Below are 18,798 nucleotides of genomic sequence, written 5' to 3'. Positions count from 1 at the left end.
GTCATGGTAGGAAAAGGACACGTGTAAATGATAAAATAAATGGTGGCTGAATTTCCTTTAGCTGCTTCAGTGTCAGGGTCCTGGTCTTGTTTATCCTCACTCACTGTCACACTGTCACTGGGGCACCTTTTACAGAACTGAGCGATCACCAATGTCAATAATAACACCTGTGCTTTTCCTACGATGACAAGTCAAAACGTCTGCTGGGAAAAAGGTCAATGCTGCTCCTGTCTTTAACTGCTCGTGCTCCCATGACTGCTCATGAGGCGTTTAATTGTTCTTATTTTTATTTATTTTTAGAGAACTAATTAATTTCTCATAATACATTGTATAGTTTTTTTTTGTCTGTTCATACTACTAACAATAGAATAATTGATGATTGTGTAAAACTTTTTTGTGTAATGGAAACTTTATTTTTCTAATAAACTTAATTTACAAAACCAAGTCATTTTGCAGCAGGCCAGGAGGACGTCTTTACATAAAAACTAATAATGGCTTTTTCATTGTTTAAAGAAAAGATAATGTTGCTTTTAATGAGTGATGAAAATAAAAATATATATATATTTAGATTTGTGGATATGGTAGTTTGCCACTATAATGAATGAAATAACGAACCCTCTAAAATCCTCTATTTTTCTTCTTTTTTTTTTGTGCTTATTTTTGTCACGATTGTAGAAATCAGAAAGCACATTTTCACATTTATGAATCTGGTAAAATTTTCTGCATAAGGACAATGCAAAAATGACTGTAACAGAATAACTACACAGATGCCATTTTTATTCTTGGTTGGTAGGATAAAGCCTGTGAATAATTTAAATTTTAACTAATCTGAAAATATTTATTTTATAGTTGCTAGTTCAAGAAGAAGAAAAAAAAAAGGTGAGACTTTCCTCGACTAAAAATCTGTCCATCCCTCCGCCAGTAGGCGGCGATGTGGTCACATGTGGCGTCTCTTCTTCGACGCCTCGCGGTCGCGGTCGTGTCGTGCGAGCAACGCGACAGAGACGTGAACCGTGCGACAGCGGCCTGTGTTCTCACTCGAGCGCTGTAATTTTTTGTCTTCGGTGGAGGATTTGTGTCCGCAGTCCGTCACCATCATGAAACTAGTCAGGTGGGTGGACGTGCAAAGGCTTCGTTTGTCGATCGCTGTGATGCGGGACGATTAAAACAAAGCTAAACCGCCGGATGGATTTAGATGTTAATGGAGAGACGATAATGAGGCGGGAAGCGAAATGAATGGAGGCTGGTCGGTGCTACAGTAACCGGGCTCCCGGCTATGAAATAACTCGAAACACACACACGCTGTTCTTATTAATTACTGAATGGTGTATTTAGCTTTAAAACCGTCCATTTATTATCGCCGTAATGTTTGCTAACTAGCTTTAAATAACGTATCGACACGGATGTTAAATTACTCGCAGGCCCCGTCTCTCTTATACTCGTCCAGACTTAACTTACAGTTAAGATGACTAAGTGTTAACATTTAGCGACATGGTTTTCAAAAAAATAAAAGAACAAAAACTAGTCGTAGCTGGAAAGCGTTTCGTGCATATAAAATAGAGGCCCCGCTTCGCCGCAGTGCTTTTGTTTTGGTGGTGTTAGCTTCGCAGCTATTAGCTAACACCGGCTAACTTCAGATCACACTGTGTAATCTTGTCCCATGATACCTTTTAAGGTTTTTGATGAAGCTCAGCCATGAGACGGTTACCATTGAGCTGAAGAATGGCACCCAGGTCCATGGCACCATCACAGGTAAGAGCCAGCTGGTGCGGTCCACAAAAAATGTGTTGGGATTGTTTCCGTACAAGCAAACTGCAGCGAGACATTTGCTCGTGAAGCTGACGATGTTCAATTGTCGTCAAGACTGTTTAGAGAGGTGTTGATTCCACTTGATCATTTCGGAGCCTGTAGTATGTGGTGCTGTAGTGTTAATAAACTGCCAGACGACCCTTTTTCTCAGACGACATCCACACTACTCTGGCTAATTTTGATAAATACGTGCACCCTCACTAGCGTTTTCAGGCTATGTTTGCTAAAGACCTCTGTCCACACTGAGGCACCTGCACGTTAAAACTGCATCAGGGCCAACATCTGGGAAGGAGTGAGACAGACACGGTAAGTTACTCTGCCAGTACACAGCTTGGTTAAAACTCTGTTCACTCCTTTCCTGAGATCATTTAATGTGTGTTTTGCTACTCTGAAACCAGGCGACTTGTGTGCTGAGACATAATTCAGGTCACTGTTACAACACACAGCTGTAACACACATCTTACTGGCATAAGCTTTGCCATCTGATCAGCTTTCATTGAAATTCAAAAGGAGTGATCATAGAAAAGGTCAGAGGTGACAGGTGTTGTCTTTAGGTTTACTTCCAAACAGACCAGGCTTATGTCACCGTCTTCCAGAAATTCAGTTTTACCTGCTCAAACCAAAACGCGTGCGTAAGAAAGGGATGTTTCCAGATTTAGGGGGCCTAGTTGGACATATTCATGCAGTTACTTCCCTAGTGGAGTAGATTGGAGGGTGGGCCTTCTGTGTTCATCTTCACATTTTCCATCCCTCTTTTATTTCCCACTTAGGTGTCGATGTAAGCATGAACACCCACCTGAAGGCGGTGAAAATGACCCTGAAAAACAGGGAGCCCACTCAGCTGGAGTCACTCAGTATCCGTGGCAACAATATTCGCTACTTCATCCTGCCTGACAGCCTCCCACTGGACACCTTGCTGGTTGACATCGAGCCAAAGATCAAATCCAAGAAGAGGGAAGCAGGTGAGTCTGGGAGAATTAACAAAGACTGACAAAACCATGACGATCAGAACACACCAGGCATGATGAATGTCTTCGTATTGTGGAGACTCTATTGTGCTGAAGTGTCCTGGTAGTTTAGTAATGCTCTGCTTGACAGCCAACAAACCATCCAAAATCCTTTTCTCATAAGCTTTTTTTTATGTACATGGTGATGTTTCTGAGACATGTTGGAATTTTCTCACTGAGATTGTGCTGTACAGGCGCAACAGAGGAGAACAGTGTCACAGACTGCGCGCTGTTGAGCTTGAGACTCGAGAGGCTTTTGGAAATTTGAATTGTCAGTCACAAGTATCATAAATTTTATTCAAAGGAAGCTATAGGTGGACTGAGACTTCAGCAATAAGTTGTAACGGGAAAGTAAGAGTGTGAAATTTCAGGAAAATATTCAGACTTTGGTTACTTGAGATTTGCTGGGCTATCATGAGAAGAGAACTGACTCAAACCCAATTTTTCGCTTAAGCGAGTATAGTGACGTCCAAGGACTGAAAATATTGTTAATGCATAAAAAAACTAAATTTGGTGAAGTTTGTTTAGTGGGTGTGCCTGTTTTAGTACATGTATGTTGTAGGAGGCAACGTGTGGTCCGACTGCAGATTACAGTGTATACACGTGTGCTGTCATCAGCGTGAAGTTGATACGTCTGAGCAAGAATTAGAACATTTATATTAACTACGCATGAAAAATCCTGCCTCTTTCTTTACACTGAACACAAATGTTGATATTTTTAGTGTTTTGATTTGTGCAAATTGTTTTCTCACTTTCATGGCCAGCATGGGTTTGCATTTTTCCTAAGCATGACCAACATGGCTGTAGAAATCTTTGTTGAATTCTGCTTGTTTTTAAGCAGCGGCGTCCAGAAGCAGCTGTTGCAAAGTTGACGCTAATGATGCTTATCACTAAAAGAAATTAACCAAGACTGACATTTTGGGACATCAAATTGTGCAAATCTGGCATAACATCATTGTTATGTTACTGACCTTAAACTCTGACAACCTATATTACTTAAATTAACACACAATGCATCAATAAAACTGTTCTTTTCTTGTGATTTAATTTTCTTTAAACCCTTAAGAACAACTTAAAACCTGCCCTCACCTCATTCATTATATGAAAATTGAAAATCATACCCTACCTTTCTACTAAGGTATTATAAGATTTTGGGCAAATTTTATTTTGTTGTCTCGGTCTAAATGTTGAATGGCCCACATCTCTATATTTTGGTACTCAATATGCTGGTGAATGTTTCCGATAAATGTGCTGACTCTAACTGGTGTGTCCCTTTCTCAGTGGCTGGCCGGGGAAGAGGCAGAGGACGGGGGCGTGGCAGAGGGAGAGGAAGAGGCCGAGGGGGTCCAAGGAGATGATCACGGGGCCTTAAAAATTGCTTCTCACCACCCAGCTGTTTGTACAGGATTTTTTTTTTTTTTTTTTCCCCACAGGAAACGTTTGTTGAATTTCATTGTGTGTTTCTGCATTTTTGTTTTTCCTTATTTTGTACATTAAAATATTCCTTATGAAGAGGATAAACTTGACTGTGCGTTTTTACTGCATTGTTGACTGGGTTTTGTTTTCCAGTCAGACACTTTGTTTTCTTACATGACTTAATAAAGTGTCTTTGCATGGAAATGTTTTTCCAAGTACCCATGAGAAATGTACCATAATCTGGAAATATCTCATTGGCTTTTTTTTTTCTTTTGTAAAAACAAACGGATATCACAAATTAGTGCAGTCACTGTTGGTCAATGAAATGGTAAAAACATATTAAGGTAACAGGTAAGGACAGTGGTCAAAATGGAGAAAATGAATAATAGAGCAACACAATAGAATAATGAATAGAAATGAATTCTTGAATATGGAAAATACAAACTGATTATTTGAAACGTATAGTAGTAATGTTTTGGAATATTCTAAGACTGCTAATTCCCCTTCAACACAGATGTGTATTTGTAAACGCTTATCAGCGATTGTGCGACCTCGTAGATGCCAACATTTAGCCAAAATAAATGGCCCTGACTGCAATAATTTCAATTTTTCATTCAAAGAAACTTTACAAGGGCTGTGTTTGCGCCAGAACTCCACATGAGGCCGCTAAAGAGCAGCATTTGAGCCCGAGGTAATTTATAAATGACCCAGAATAATAATAGAAAGAAAATATTAAATATTCATGATTAAAAAAATAATAATAAAAGTCGCGACATCTGAGTATGTCCTCAGCCTGTGTATATGATAGTCATATTGGGCAGATTAATAGTTGACGAATGTTCGGTTTTTGTTGCTTTAGAAAATAATAGCGCTGCCGCAGGAGACACCATTCACTGGACGTTGTGGCCGGTGGCGGCGAGACGAAGAGGCATCCTCCGTTCGGATACCCTCGTCCGTACACCGACACGACGCTGAAACGGCTAGTTTTAGCCGCGCTCTTACGTGTCGTCCTGCCGGCGGGAAGCCGCGAGGAAATCTGAGATGTCTGGTCTTGCCAGCAGCCGCTTCATGTATTTCGCTTTCGGGAGCAACTTGTTAAAGGAAAGACTACAACTGGCGAACCCCTCTGCGACATTTTGCACTACCGGTCGCCTGAAGGTAACTAGTCGGTTTTGTAGAATTAAAAAAAGCTTTATTGTGTCGCTTTCACTTGTAATCAGCTTCGCGTTCATGTCGTGTGGAAAAAACCATACACCCAGGCAGTGGCGCTTCGAGCTACCTTTGTTTTAAGCCTTAAACCTCCCATGTGTGTAGCGTCTGTAGCAAATCTGACACATAAACAGCTTTGAACTATTCACGAATTGTGTTAATGGCCTTATGCTCGATTGTTCTACGGCATGAACGTTGGCAAGTCGAGATCGCAACGGTCGGTGAACCGACGGGACGTGAATGCAGCATTCCGTACCACGCATTCGATATCTTAACGGGCGGAAATGTGCCAGAATGTCACTGAGGGAAATTGAAACGATTTAGAAAGCTGCTTTGCTGGCAGACTGTAGCCCGGTCCCCTCGTAGCTATGTGGCGTCACATGAGAGCCACGGATGGTTTCGGTAGGCTGGCGGGTTCCCAGTTTAACTCGGGACACTTCAAAGAGTCCGGGCACTCCGCCACCGGCACAGGTACCGGATCCGCTCGGGGTCCTGCGTTTGCAGATCACGTGTACGGATGCCGTGGGTTCGCGCCGCAGACTACCATTTAAATGAGAAGAATTTGATCGTGCTATTGGCTGTGTAGAGAGTGTAAGTTCCGTATGTGTGTATGCACACACACACACACACACACACACACACACACACACAGTGGCATGAGAAAGTTTGGGCAGCCCTGGTCAAAATTTCTGTTACGTGAATAGTTAAGCGAGTAAAATATGACCTGGTTTCTAAGAGGAATAAAGTGTAAGATGACCCATTTCTTTAATATTTGTTTTACAGTTTCAATAAAATAAAACATGGCCCGAAACCAAAGTTTGGCCGCCCTGCATGGTCAGTACTTGGTAACACCCCTTTTGCAAGTATCACAGCTTGAAAATGCTTTTTGCAGCAGCTAAGATTCTTTCCATTCTTGTTTGGGAGATTTTTCGCCCATTCTTCCTGAGATTCTTGGGCCATCTTGCATACACTGCTCTCTGGAGGTCTATCCACAGATTTTCGGTGTTGTTTTAGTCAGGGACTGTGAGGGCCATGGTAAAACCTTCAGCTTGCACCTTCTGAGGTAGTCTATTGTAGATTTTGAAGTGTGTTTAGGATCATTATCCTGTTGTAGAAGCCATCCTCTTTTCATCTTCAGCTTTTTTACAGACGGTGTGATGTTTGCTCCCAGAATTTGCTGGTATTTAATTGAATCCATTCTTCCCTCTACCCGAATTGTTCCCCGTGCTACTGGCTGCACCACAAGCCCAGAGCATGATCGATCCACCCCTGTGCTTAACTTTTGGAGGGGTGTTCTTTTCATGAAATTCCGCCCCCTTTTTTTCCCCCAAACCTGCCGTTGCTCATTGTGGCCAAAAAGTTCTATTTTAACTTCATCAGTCCACAGGACTTGTTTCCAAAATGCACCAGGCTAGTTTAGATGTTTTGTCGTGCGGACGCAGAAATGGTTTTCTTCTGATGACTCTTCCATGAAGGTCATATTTGTGAGGTGTTGCTTCGCAGTAGAACTTTGCACCACAAGTACAGAGTCTACTACCTGAAAACACTTTGCTATCTTCTTACGGCCTTCTCCTGCTTTGTGGACATCTATTATTTTAATTTTCAGAGTGCTTAGTGGCAGCTGCTTAGAGCAGTCCATGGCTGCTGATTGTTGGGATAAGGTTTTAGGAGTCAGAGTATTAATGAAGCTTTGAAATTTGCATCAATGGCCTTTCCTGACAATGATTGTGAACAAGCCATACCCCTAACAAGCTAATTAGGTTCTGAGACCTTGGTAAATGTTATCTGAGAGCACAAAACTCTTGGGCTGACCAAACTTTTCTATGGCTCTCCTTTCCTTTTTTTCACTCTAAACTTGTACAAAACAAAAAAAAATATGCTAATCTTGCTTAAAATGCTGAAAAGAATGTTTCATCTTTGTCTTTGTGCCTTTTGTAAATCAGTTCATCTTCTACTCATGTAACTATTCACAGTAACAGAAACTTTGACCAAGGGTGCCAAAACTTTTTCATGCCAATGTATGGCCAGCCCAGAACTAAATACAGAATTTAAAAAATTCAGTGTATACCTTAAACATATCAACATATAAATCAACATATGTACGTCTGTGTGTGTGTGTGTATATATACTTTTTTTTTTAACATATATATATATATATATATATATATATATATATATATAGTGAACTTAGACTCTGTACAAACAGATGCACAAAATTTGCTCATTTAAATGGTAGTATCACACGGCATCCATACACTTTCCGACGTACAACGAATCATAAAGTGCGACGTTATGGCGTCATATGTAAACGCAGGACCCCGAGCAGATCCGTCAGGCCGAGCTACGCTGCCGCTGATTGGCTCTGACACTTCCACTTTCTTCTAACTCTAATCATCTCACCACTCCTCATGTCCAAACCTAACCGACCAAGCCAATCAGAGGCCTAGCAGGGCGGGTCTTCGTCGACCTCGGGTGGGGGAAAAAAATGGTGCTGGCCGAGGTGGTTTGGTGCGTACGACGTTCTAAATCAGGACGCGAGGGCCGGTAACCATAGCAACAGTCCAACTACTGACGCCTCTCGTTCTCCGTAAAGCGACTTGATAGTGCACTTCAGTGTGTGCCAGTATGGATTCTATTATTATTATTATTTTCTGATATTGCTCCACCTAAATGACGAGAGTGTTGCTTTATCGACTTCCCTAGTAAACCGGCTCCAACAACAGGGCCATGGAGCACCGGGGCCAGACCCTGCGGTGACGACCAACAGCAAAACAGACCCGCTGGGGACACTAATGAAAACACAGACATAGCACTCCTCCTTACATCACAGTGGAGTAAAAGGCATTTTGTTTAAAAAGCGCTCTTCACAGCCCTTTGACCCATACCCCCTACCCTCATTACCACCCCGTTTGTGTGTGTGTGTGTACAGGATTATGAGTTGAACTTTGGCCTGTGGGAGAAACATGTGGACAACGCATGGCATGGTGGAGTAGCCACCATTGAGTTCTGTCCAGGTGCAGAAGTGTGGGGGGTAATATGGACTTTGAGCAATGACAACCTCACAAGCCTAGACAAGTGAGACACACACATCAAAACTCAGCTGTTACTCAGTTCAATTCAGTTGATATTTTTCATAGTTCTATAACTGAGGCAGCATGTTTCTTCCTTCTGCGTCCTCAGCCAAGAAGGGGTGAGCCTCGGGATGTACTCACCCCTGGAGGTTTCAGTGGAGACTGACAAAGGACCGATGCTCTGCAGGACTTACCAGATGAACAATTTCCACGCCTGTCCTCCCTCTCCTCAGTACAAACAGGTGTGTGCACACAAAACACATAAACACCGGTCCGAGGACAACGCACTAGAGCAAAACTAGCCATACTATGCAGGAAATTACAACTTACAAATCACGTGTTAACTAGTCCAGTATTTTTATGACTAAGTCAAGACTTTTACCGACGTGGGTCTCTGTGTTTCATATTAGGTGGTGTGTCTGGGTGCGGAGCAGAACGGCCTCCCTATGGAGTACCTCAAGAGGCTGGAGGACATTCAAACCAACAACTACAGTGGCCCCTCGATCCTTGATCAAATCAGAACAGCTATGAAATAAGAGTTTAAAAGTTCATTCTTGAACTTGGAAACAGCAGTCGACTAAAACAACCTCACCACAGGGTCCAATATAGTGGATGTCCTGAGAACACGAAGAACAGAACAGAAAACAAAGGAGAATACAGAAGAGCTAACGAGTGGACCTTTGGCCTCAAGGTCCACTTACTAGCAGTTTCTAGGTACTTCAATCAAATTTCACTGTCTTCATCATGACCTTCATCCTGTCGTATGTAATAGTGAAGTGTTAATGGTGGAATAATTAAATGACGGTACTGTAATATGTAATAGTTATGATGAAGACTGTAAGATTCAGTTAACAGAATGTTAAGCTAGTAAGTGAACCTTGCTTTAACTATTTCTTAGGTCCAATCTTAACAGTTATTGAGAATTGGCACCACTGTGTGGCCAGAAGTAAATAATGCACGCTCTTAATAATGAGATATTTGGCTGGGCCCAACACAAACCTTATCTTTCATTTCCAACTGCTCTCCAGCAGTTGATTTGAGATGTATCGTGACAAATGTATTTAATTTTATAGCCATCACAATGGAAAAACTCAAACGTATGTGGTAGGCAGAAAAATGTTTAACTTCAATATTTCTCAGGGGAATATTAAACACAGATGAAAAACCTATCACTCTTGTCAACCTTTTATTGCACTGCCGGTATGACTTTAACCATTCTGTTCTGTTCTTGCCAATAAAGGAATTAAGATGGGGCTAAAGTTTTGAATGCTTTTCAAGGTGAGTCAGTTACACATGGAAGAAACATACCTTACCTTGCTTTATCACAGCTTGATTAAAAATTATATATATTTTATTATGAAAAATTAACGAATCATTTACGTAAAAGGAAACCACTTTATTTTTTACAATGCAGTGGTCTTGGACAGAATGAGAATTTTTACCTCTCCCAACATTTTTGATCCTCTAGGAATTATAGAAAATACAAGTATAGTACAAAAAACAGCTGTCAGGAGAACAGAAGATGTATGGTGACAGAATCAATACCCAATAAAATGTTTTATGTTTTGTGAATCTAGGTTAAATTTCCACAAGTCTGCGCAAATATGTAGACTTCACGATGGCTAAAATCATAATTTCATCTGACCGTTAAACAAAGGCTCATGCAAGCAACATGGTCAGAGATTTATAATAAGCAAGAGTTCATTAATTCTGGGAACTGGGCAATATAACCCAAACATTTATACATTCTTAAGAATTTGGCTTCAAAACTGCAACATGAACATCAACCTAAACGGTTTGTGGCAGCTGGTGAGCAAGAGATTTTTTTTCCCTTAAACTGTTTAAAAATAGAGGGAAATATTGTGAAAAATATGAAGGATTTAAAAAAAATCATGAATGAGAAAACAAAGTAATAAAGCCTAAACAGCAATAGGCCCAAATATGTTTTAAAAAAAAAAAAAAATCCATTTGTGAAGGAAAGCATAATATAATGACTCAACGCTATATTGAGGTGTGCACTAAAGTCTCAATATTAACAGACAAGAAATCAAATCTTGTACAAAAGGGCTTAATAAAGGGTGCAAAAAAAGCAGCTACCAGGAGCAACTGAGTGCTTATGTTGTAGTCAGTAGCAATGGTTGAATGAGAGATCTTAACCAGCTAAATACTGTTGCAGTTCAACAGTTTGGACCATAATACATCTGTATCTCCGTTATTATGTTTATATATTATATACTGTATATTAGGGAGCATCACAACATGGCTCTGCATTTATGTGGAAATTAGGATATGGGCCACTGACAACATACTGAAGTCAAATCAAGCACTATTAATAAAGGCTACATTAAGAAACTGCCCTCTGGTACAGGGGTATGTGAGGAAATACACTGTATCCACTGAATGATAAACTTCTCCAGTGACTGTCAACACAAAAGGCCATCATTGAAGTATCAGGGTTTCATTCTGTTTTTAATCCGGGACATCTGCATTTGAATTATTTGCTGTTTTCAGATGATTCCGTTTTCACACATTTCTGAACTCATTCCATCTGCTCCACCTCGCCCGCATTTCCACTTTCATCCATAGGTTCTGGTCCATCCTCACCGTTTTCCATCTCCTCTGTCGCATCGGCGGTTGGCTGCTCTGTGGGATCAGTGGGCTGCTGTTCTGGGATGATAAGGTTGTGCTTAAGTTTGCTCAGTTCAGTCATGTTGAAGCCGAGTAGAACAGCAGCCGTGCTCCTCTTGAGACTCTTCATGCACTTGCTGCGCTTCTTGCTGAAGTGGGCTGCCAACTCTGCCTTGGTGAGAGACAGCCTCCTGCACAGCTCGTCGGTCTCCGATTTGGTCGTGTAGGGATTCAGGTTGAAGTATTTGGATATGAAGTCTCTGCGCTCCTCATTGCAGCGGCGCTCAACTGTGGTGGGCTCCAAAAGCAGCTTCACTGCTGGGTCGCTCTGAATCTCAGGCTCCGGTGGGGGCAGCATCTTTTCATGCTCTCGCTTCTTGCGCATGGCCGCCCTTTCTTCTCTTTCCCGTTTGTTGTCCTCAATGACCTGCCTCAATGCAGCCTCCAGCCTTTTCTTAGACTGCAGCTCTGCCTCCGTTTCTCGAGGCACTGCACTGGGTGCAGCTGGAATCACACGAGTTGGAGCTATAGTCTGTTTCATAGTCAGCCCTTGTGGCACTTGGAGAAAGTAGAGTCCGGATGGCTGAATGACCTGCTGAGCTGGTTTTGGAGGCTGCTGTGGTGGCGCTGTAGGTTTGGGTGGCTGTGGTTGTTTCGGTGAACACCGGCAGCGCTGAATGTGGAGCATCACAGCCTGCTGGGTGACCTTTCCTGTGTACACTCCATTACAGTATATGCACTTGAAAGCCTCTGTCTTGAGGATGGCGTGAATTGTGGGTGCTACAAAGTGTTTCTGTTTCAGGTGCTGGAGGTGTTTGGATTCATTGTGAAACTTTTCGTCACAGAAGGGACAGTACGCACTGTTAATTTTCACCGGTGCTGGACAGATTTCTGGCTGGCTGCTGGGCTGCAACTTAAAGAAGATCAGGTCGAGGGAATTTGTGACCAGGGCAAGATTGACCTCTGTGTCTCCGAGGACCTCTTTTGGTGCAGTGGTGTGGACATCAAAATAAGGGAATAGGATTCCGCCAATACCTTTTGAGTAGACCCTGTACTTCTGCCTCAGGAAATCACAGTATGCCTTGCTTGTGGGATTGTGCTGCTTTACATGCTCAGCAAGCTGTTTGATTGAAAAGAACAAAGCCGAGCAGTATAAACAATTCAGGCCATGCAGCAGGTGTTGGAAGACGCTCTTTTCTGATAGAAGAATTTTGCATGTTAGACATTTGACAGTTTTGTCTGGCATTTTCTTTAGGAATGCTGCACGTGCTGCCACACTTTCTGACTTGGACGTAGGGGATTTTGTCTGGTGGGCAACTTCTGTATGCATGTCAAAGACATTAGAAGGGAAAAGTTCATTGCAGAGGGGACACGTAATCCATTTCTTAGTTTGTGGTAAGGAGTTACTCGTTTGCTCAACAGCCTTGAGAGGGGTATTTGTGCTCTGAGAGACAGGCATTGCTACTTGTAGTGGAGCAAAAGTGTATGTGGGCATGCCGTTCACCCTGTTGCCAGTTGGGATCAGGTGACTCAGCAGAGATTGCGAAGTCAACATGGTACCTTGTAGGGTGATTTGGTTTGTTGAAGTATTTTGTGTAACCACAGCAGGCTTAGGCACAGCCCCAGTTCCAGCTGCCATGTTGGCCGGCAGTCCCGATGGAACAAGGATTTGCTGTGCTGGTGGAGTCTGCTGTGGCTGAGCAGAAGCAGGAGCTAGAGCCATTGGTGCCTGTTGCAGAGACACATTAGATACCGTGGGGAGCTGGACCATAGATGGTGCTTGGGGCAAAGTACTTCGGAGGGATATCGTAGCACCAGGCTGAAGCAAACCTTTAGCCTCGGCACTAGCTAGCTGCACTAGCGCGGACGCTTGAGGGGGCAGAAAAGCTTGGTTGGTTCCGGGGGAACAAATTAGAGTAGTACTGTTTGTAGTTCCTTGTAATTGCTGTAATGCCACCACAGTCCCAGGAGGTTGACCATTACTTGGTAAAACCAAGGACTTACTGTTGAACATTTGAGGTTGCTGTGGTTTAGGAGCGATACTTGGGAATGTCACAAACACGCCATTCCCATTAGGTGTTGGTTTAATGGTGTAGTTCTTGTTCTCGTGAATCATGCTCTGCACTTGTGTGCTGACTGAATAATGTGATGGCTCGACCAGCATGTGATGCAACATTTGGTCTAGATTTCCAGCGTTCACCTTACACACTTTGCAGCAGTAGACCTTTATAGATGTAGTCCCTTGAAGATGTAATCTGTAACCTATATACTGTTCTGCCAAACTGTCCAGGTGTTTGAGAATAATGTGCTTCTTCATCGCAAAGATAGAAGAGTTCGGAAATCCACATCTTCGACACTGATACCGCTCATTTCCACGATGGGTGGGTAAAGACCCTTCCCTTGGTGACTGTACAGGGGTGGTAAGTTTGGCATGGAAGAACAGCATGTGCTTCTTGACAACCTTAGGGTGACCGATAAAGAGGCACTGAGAACAGGGTGCCAGCGCACAGAATGACTGAACATATCCATGGCAGCGGGAGACGTGACTCCTGAAGTTGTAGATGTTTTGTGAAGAGTACTTGCACAGGTTACAGCACAGAGATCGAGACCGATAAGGCCACTGAATAGAAAGAAAAGGAAAAAAAAGAAACAGTTTTTTCAGTGGATCAAGTTAAAATTTGGACATTTGTACAGAGTATATAACATTCCCACCAACCTACACATCTTAAAGAATATGGAATGACTACTTTCCTCTTTAATAGAGCAATGTAATCCACAAGAAAGGTAAGCGGTTCCTAACAGGTCAGTCAAATATTTAATTTTTTAACTACTACTTAAACTAGCAAAAAAAAAAAAAAAAAAAAAAATCAATTTGTTGTTTATATTTTTCTCTATTAATAAAATTTCTCAACAAGAGCAAAGCGTCAAATTCACCTTTTTCTGTAGTCTCGTACTGTATCCATCTGTGAAATCAACCCAATCAGTTTCCCGAAAGGCCTCGTCTTCATCTGGGTTTTTCTCAGAGTTTTTATTGAGATCCTGCACAGTAAACAGTAAGTATAAGTAACAATACAATGTAAAACCTGTCCATTTGAGGTCCCAATTTCAAAGCTGTGTCAAAGTAAATAAGAATTAGCAGTAAAATATACACATGTCAAACATGAAGTTCTACATAACCATATGTGCAGTTGACAGTTTATTAGGTACACTAATACAACAGTATTATAATGTTCAGGTTATAATGTTCAGTTTTTATTGAAACTGTTTTAGAGATTCATATTTATTGCTGGGTGTTGAGTTGTATTGTGTTATACTGAGTATTGTTTAATATTTTAATCCACCCATTACTATAAAGCAATAAGGGTAGACTGCATTAGTTTTATCTGGCTGTACCTGGCATCTGAGTGATTATTTTACATGTGAAATTTTAAACTGAAAGCTAAGTTACTAGCAACAGCCAAAAAGAGTAAAAAGCACTCCACCATATATTTCCTTTTTTGATTATTTCCAAAAAAGGGAACTAATCAAGTACCAGTGCCTCAGCGCACCTCTGTGTCAAACCTGCGCACTCATAGATGCAGCGTAACTCAGAAATATTGGACGCATTGTCTCACCCTTTAAGATTTGAGTTTTAATCATACCAAAAGCTGCCAAAGTCAAGTGCTAAATCTCTGCCATCTCAATTAAGCAAATCAAGTGTAGTAAAAAGGTATTTAATCTAACAAACTAAACAACACTGTGGTCAAAGGACCATTCGCTTCCAACCTGCTGCTATGGAGGGGGGTTGGGATAAAATATGCATAAATATCAAAATACATGAAAATATCTGACAAATCAAGGTACGTTATCACATTGACGTAAATACAACATTGCCATAAAGCAGTCCTGCTCATGGATTTACGGCATTATCCACATCAGCCTGATATCACAGAAAATCTCTGACAGCAGACATGACATCATTACCCCCCCCCCGTTGCCATAACAACCAAAGAAGAAAACCTTCTGAACAGCTTTCTTCCAGCGTGACCATCATCAAATCAAATTCAGATTGGAGTTAATGTTTTCAAATGGCTGCGATTAAATGATTAGCCCAAATTTAACAAACATTATTTACTGTAAACTGAATCATATCCTTTTCAAACTGAATACTGCCATTCTTTTTTTGTTATGTTTGGAGCCGATAAACTCTAAACCTAAATGTGCGAGGTTTTACGATTAGCGTAATAAATGGTTGGACCATTAGCAGTATATCCACAAGCACAGAGTGGAAACATCTGCACAAAAGCACTGATGATAGATATAAACCATCAACAAGAGTGTGTGTATATGCAACAAATTGAGCACAGTGTTTGTAACTTTTGAGCTATTGTGAAAAGGCAAAAAAACAAAAAAAACAAAAAAACATAAAAGCCCCAAAACAAACAAACAAAAAAAACCCCAAAACAAAGAGTAAGCAATTATAAACAAAAAATACGGAGACTGGCTTATGTTTATTGTTTATTACACTTACTGTATATACTAGCATCACATCAGACCCAAATCTTCAAGATTCACTTTTTTTCCAGGATAAAACATACCTTCAGCAGGTTCTGGCAATCTTCCAGGCCGATCTCAGTAAGGATGTTTTTCACTGCCTTGCGTGCCTTTCTAATCTTCTCAATATTTCCCACCGGTACTTGATACATTATACCTCACAAACCTACTAAAAGAAACAAATTTTAATGTTATGGAGTATTAACACACATAATTATTTTATTACTATGAGAAATACAATTTAACAAACTCTTTCATCTATGTATTCAGAGCACATTCAAATGTATATGACAACATTTCCACCTCAAGGCATATAAAGTAACCATTATTTCAGTATAATAATTCAGTTTCCACTTTATAATGCTGCTCCAGATACAACTGTTTTGTGGACAAAGATTGTAGAACTAAAGAAAAAGAATATTAAATAGAAAATGGAGAAATGGCACATACTGGGAATAATGGCAAAATTACAAACACATCAATTAAATTAGCTGTGTTCAGTTAATATGTGCAGTATATATACAAAAAAGGTCAGCATGAATTTATCAATTATCTATCAATTAATTCTGGTAAGAAATAAAGTTATTAAATGCCTAGGGTGTACCATTTAATAAAGTCATATTCCTAACAAAAAGACAAAACAAAAACAACAAAAAAAACTATATATTGTAATATATTGTAGTCACCATGTAGTAGTAAAATAGTAAACTGCAGCATAAAGATAACATCCCCGGACTGGAATCAGCATAATACCTGTATATGCATTATGGCAAGACAATTAAAAACACAACAGTTACAGTTCAACAACCTACAGATTTCACTTTGAGTATCTCAGACTCTAAATCTCTACATGAATAGTATAAGAATACTACCCATTTACTGATGGGTAAGATGAAAACTTATTAACTATTTTCAGCCAGTTAAAATTGTGCACTTGGATTAAATCACCTACCAACTAAAACCTGTACCTGCACACACTTACCATCCATGCTAACAACTCTGGTGTTTGGGCTGCCCACAGTGGGGGCATTAAACTAGCCGCTGGGATCACGCTGACAGCAACGAGCCGGGTCACTAAGCCGGCCACGCCGCTTCCTCCTACTTAAGGATGCCCTCAGCCTCGCCACAGATATTTACCTCGTCTAATCCTCCGTTCAGGTTAACGTTAGTCGTCGCTGTGCCACCTCCTACAGGGCTAACGTTTTCCACTTCCACCGGCCCGCAACTGTGTGTGTCGACAAGCTGCGTCCGCTGCTAGTGAACACACACACACACACGCACTCATCCGAGCAGCATCCTCTGTCTACATACACCGCTGTAGGACGACCGCAGTACAATATGAGAGGTGGTGTATACGAACCTCCTCCGGAGATAAGTTAATTTTTGTCCAGCGTTTTGTCCCTTTCTTCCCCTATTGAGAAAAAAATATGGCGCTCAAGTTCAGGATCTGACGTAGCCGTCCCTAATTTGCATACTGCACAAACTGACCAATGGAAGGCGTCTCACTCTAAAAACTGAATAACTTTTTACTCTTTTACCACGACTGTCAGCCAATGTTCCGGAGTGTCCAGGTGATAAATTTCATTTTTCACTTTTTGAATTTCATGTAATAACTGACTTGTTAATTGGCTTTTTGGGTTCCACAACACATAGCTAGGCCGGGGGGCGTGGCCACTGCGACCCCCACTGGCTGTCACGTGGTACATGACTAAGGCTAACCAATGAGCTGTCGAGAAAATGAGCTAAATGGGTGGTCCTTCCATTTTTATGTCATATCATGCCACTTTTTTTTTAGCCAATTACGTCAACCCACCATTGTGACGGGAAGGGATTGAAATTGATAGGTTAGATGTGTTTTTGGGCTAGCATAGCATAAAGTGTTAGGACTTTTTAATATGTTTAATGATCACAAAAAACAAAAACGGCTAGCTACCACCGCATAACAATTTGTACCGATAGCGAAACTTATTTTCAGATTTTTTACGCTCAGTTATAGTTATACCATCTTGCAAAAGTCGAGTCACATCTTTTTGAATTGAAAAAAAAATATATTATGTTCGGCCTTCGCACCTAACAACTTGCAAACATCTGCACTCTCGCACGAGTTGAGCAAAGCCCAGGCCACCTGTCAGAATTACAGCCTACCAGTTAGCCTTTTACAAACCAAGCTCACTTTGTCTGGAGACACACCGACAATTCAACAAAGCATCGGTGTGGTGTTACGGCAGTTCAAAGCTTCTGTGAGATGGACTGGTGATTTAGTTTCTTGCGTTACCAATCGAGTGTACCATTTTTGACTACTGAATCATTTTGTTAGCTATTACACAGTACCACGAGCAAAGATGCTGGTTTATTCCTTTATCCACACCGATTTGTGCCACAATTACAATTCCCTCACATATGACACCTGTCATTACTCATCTGTCAAATCTTAACTTGACCAATAAAAACGTTTATCGAAATTCCGTGGCGTAGAGCAACTCCATGTTAAGTGTGATGCAACAACATAATTTAAAATTTGACTAACGGCGTAGCATGAGCCATTGTGCCCTCTGGTCAGGCAATGCAAACCCGGAGGGTATAATTGTCTAGGCATAAAGAGGATAGAAAGTAGACAGAGCTAAGTCCCAAAGGAAGGCCGTACTGAAGCATGGCTTACCAAGGCAGAGTAGCCATATCCCAAAGATAGGACTGCAGAAGGACATCTGAGTTAGGTAACATCATCTCTAAACCCACTCAGTAGTGAATAAAGGGATTTTTCACGGTGAGATTGCCTCTTGTCAAAAAATATAAGGTTTTGCAAAAAAAAACAGAGAGCCAGCAATCCGAATTAATAACTTGTGAATCAAGAAAGTTACTCCACAATCATGAACTTCCAACTCTATCACCTCTGTGTTGTTTGCCTTGTTCCTGGCAGAGTAAGAAGTTTCCTGCTATTTCTTTATCATCATCGCCACTAGTATCAAATGCACCATGAACATTTATTCTATGTACACGAAAACGCACTTTCTGACCATGATGAGATGAACGAGACACTTGATTGGGGCTATAATGACTCCTCTTAGAGCAATGATTCCGTCAGTTGTTATCCTCTCTCACATACAGCACCTAGGAAACGTTTCAGG

General features: G+C 41.2%; 3 protein-coding genes across 7 annotated transcripts; 2 read left to right on the top strand and 1 right to left on the bottom strand.

Annotated features, from left to right (window-relative positions):
• The first annotated feature begins 933 nt into the window (after window positions 1-933).
• snrpd1 (small nuclear ribonucleoprotein D1 polypeptide) lies at window positions 934-4,337 on the top strand. Its single transcript, XM_040121068.1, has 4 exons — window positions 934-1,111; window positions 1,676-1,752; window positions 2,580-2,771; window positions 4,098-4,337. The coding sequence occupies exons 1-4, from the start codon at window positions 1,098-1,100 to the stop codon at window positions 4,172-4,174; spliced, it is 360 nt and encodes a 119-aa protein (XP_039977002.1). The 5' UTR covers window positions 934-1,097; the 3' UTR covers window positions 4,175-4,337.
• A 763-nt stretch (window positions 4,338-5,100) lies between these two features.
• On the top strand, window positions 5,101-9,706 carry ggcta (gamma-glutamylcyclotransferase a). Its single transcript, XM_040121671.1, has 4 exons — window positions 5,101-5,390; window positions 8,371-8,516; window positions 8,622-8,754; window positions 8,923-9,706. The coding sequence occupies exons 1-4, from the start codon at window positions 5,274-5,276 to the stop codon at window positions 9,046-9,048; spliced, it is 522 nt and encodes a 173-aa protein (XP_039977605.1). The 5' UTR covers window positions 5,101-5,273; the 3' UTR covers window positions 9,049-9,706.
• A 52-nt stretch (window positions 9,707-9,758) lies between these two features.
• adnp2b (ADNP homeobox 2b) lies at window positions 9,759-17,182 on the bottom strand. 5 transcript variants are annotated; one of them, XM_040121665.1, is made up of 5 exons: window positions 16,811-17,182; window positions 16,360-16,426; window positions 15,718-15,842; window positions 14,075-14,179; window positions 9,759-13,760 (listed from the first exon to the last, which is right to left on the bottom strand). In XM_040121665.1, the coding sequence occupies exons 3-5, from the start codon at window positions 15,823-15,825 to the stop codon at window positions 11,052-11,054; spliced, it is 2,922 nt and encodes a 973-aa protein (XP_039977599.1). In that variant the 5' UTR covers window positions 15,826-15,842; window positions 16,360-16,426; window positions 16,811-17,182; the 3' UTR covers window positions 9,759-11,051. The 5 variants fall into 5 exon arrangements, with proteins under 5 accessions (XP_039977599.1, XP_039977601.1, XP_039977600.1 ...); XM_040121667.1 differs by having other exon boundaries at window positions 15,718-15,839; XM_040121666.1 differs by lacking the exon at window positions 16,360-16,426.
• Window positions 17,183-18,798: the final 1,616 nt, after the last annotated feature.

The sequence above is a fragment of the Xiphias gladius genome, chromosome 24, assembly GCF_016859285.1.
Source record: "Xiphias gladius isolate SHS-SW01 ecotype Sanya breed wild chromosome 24, ASM1685928v1, whole genome shotgun sequence".
In the NCBI taxonomy this organism is placed as follows: domain Eukaryota; kingdom Metazoa; phylum Chordata; class Actinopteri; order Istiophoriformes; family Xiphiidae; genus Xiphias; species Xiphias gladius.
The sequence above is the reverse complement of the archived record's forward strand: the minus strand, read 5'-3'. Positions and strand labels throughout refer to the sequence as shown.

Excerpts from the sequence above, each read along its gene's own strand:
- snrpd1 (XM_040121068.1), top strand. Across the intron at positions 1,753-2,579 it reads GGTCCATGGCACCATCACAG|GTGTCGATGTAAGCATGAAC; the intron begins GTAAGAGCCAGC and ends TTTCCCACTTAG. Across the intron at positions 2,772-4,097 it reads ATCCAAGAAGAGGGAAGCAG|TGGCTGGCCGGGGAAGAGGC; the intron begins GTGAGTCTGGGA and ends TCCCTTTCTCAG.
- ggcta (XM_040121671.1), top strand. The coding sequence starts at position 5,274 with ATGTCTGGTCTTGCCAGCAGCCGCTTCATGTATTTCGCTTTCGGGAGC. Across the intron at positions 5,391-8,370 it reads GCACTACCGGTCGCCTGAAG|GATTATGAGTTGAACTTTGG; the intron begins GTAACTAGTCGG and ends GTGTGTGTACAG. Across the intron at positions 8,755-8,922 it reads CCTCTCCTCAGTACAAACAG|GTGGTGTGTCTGGGTGCGGA; the intron begins GTGTGTGCACAC and ends GTTTCATATTAG.
- adnp2b (XM_040121665.1), bottom strand. The coding sequence starts at position 15,825 with ATGTATCAAGTACCGGTGGGAAATATTGAGAAGATTAGAAAGGCACGC. Across the intron at positions 14,180-15,717 it reads ATTGCCAGAACCTGCTGAAG|GATCTCAATAAAAACTCTGA; the intron begins GTATGTTTTATC and ends TTTACTGTGCAG. Across the intron at positions 13,761-14,074 it reads GTACGAGACTACAGAAAAAG|TGGCCTTATCGGTCTCGATC; the intron begins GTGAATTTGACG and ends CTTTCTATTCAG.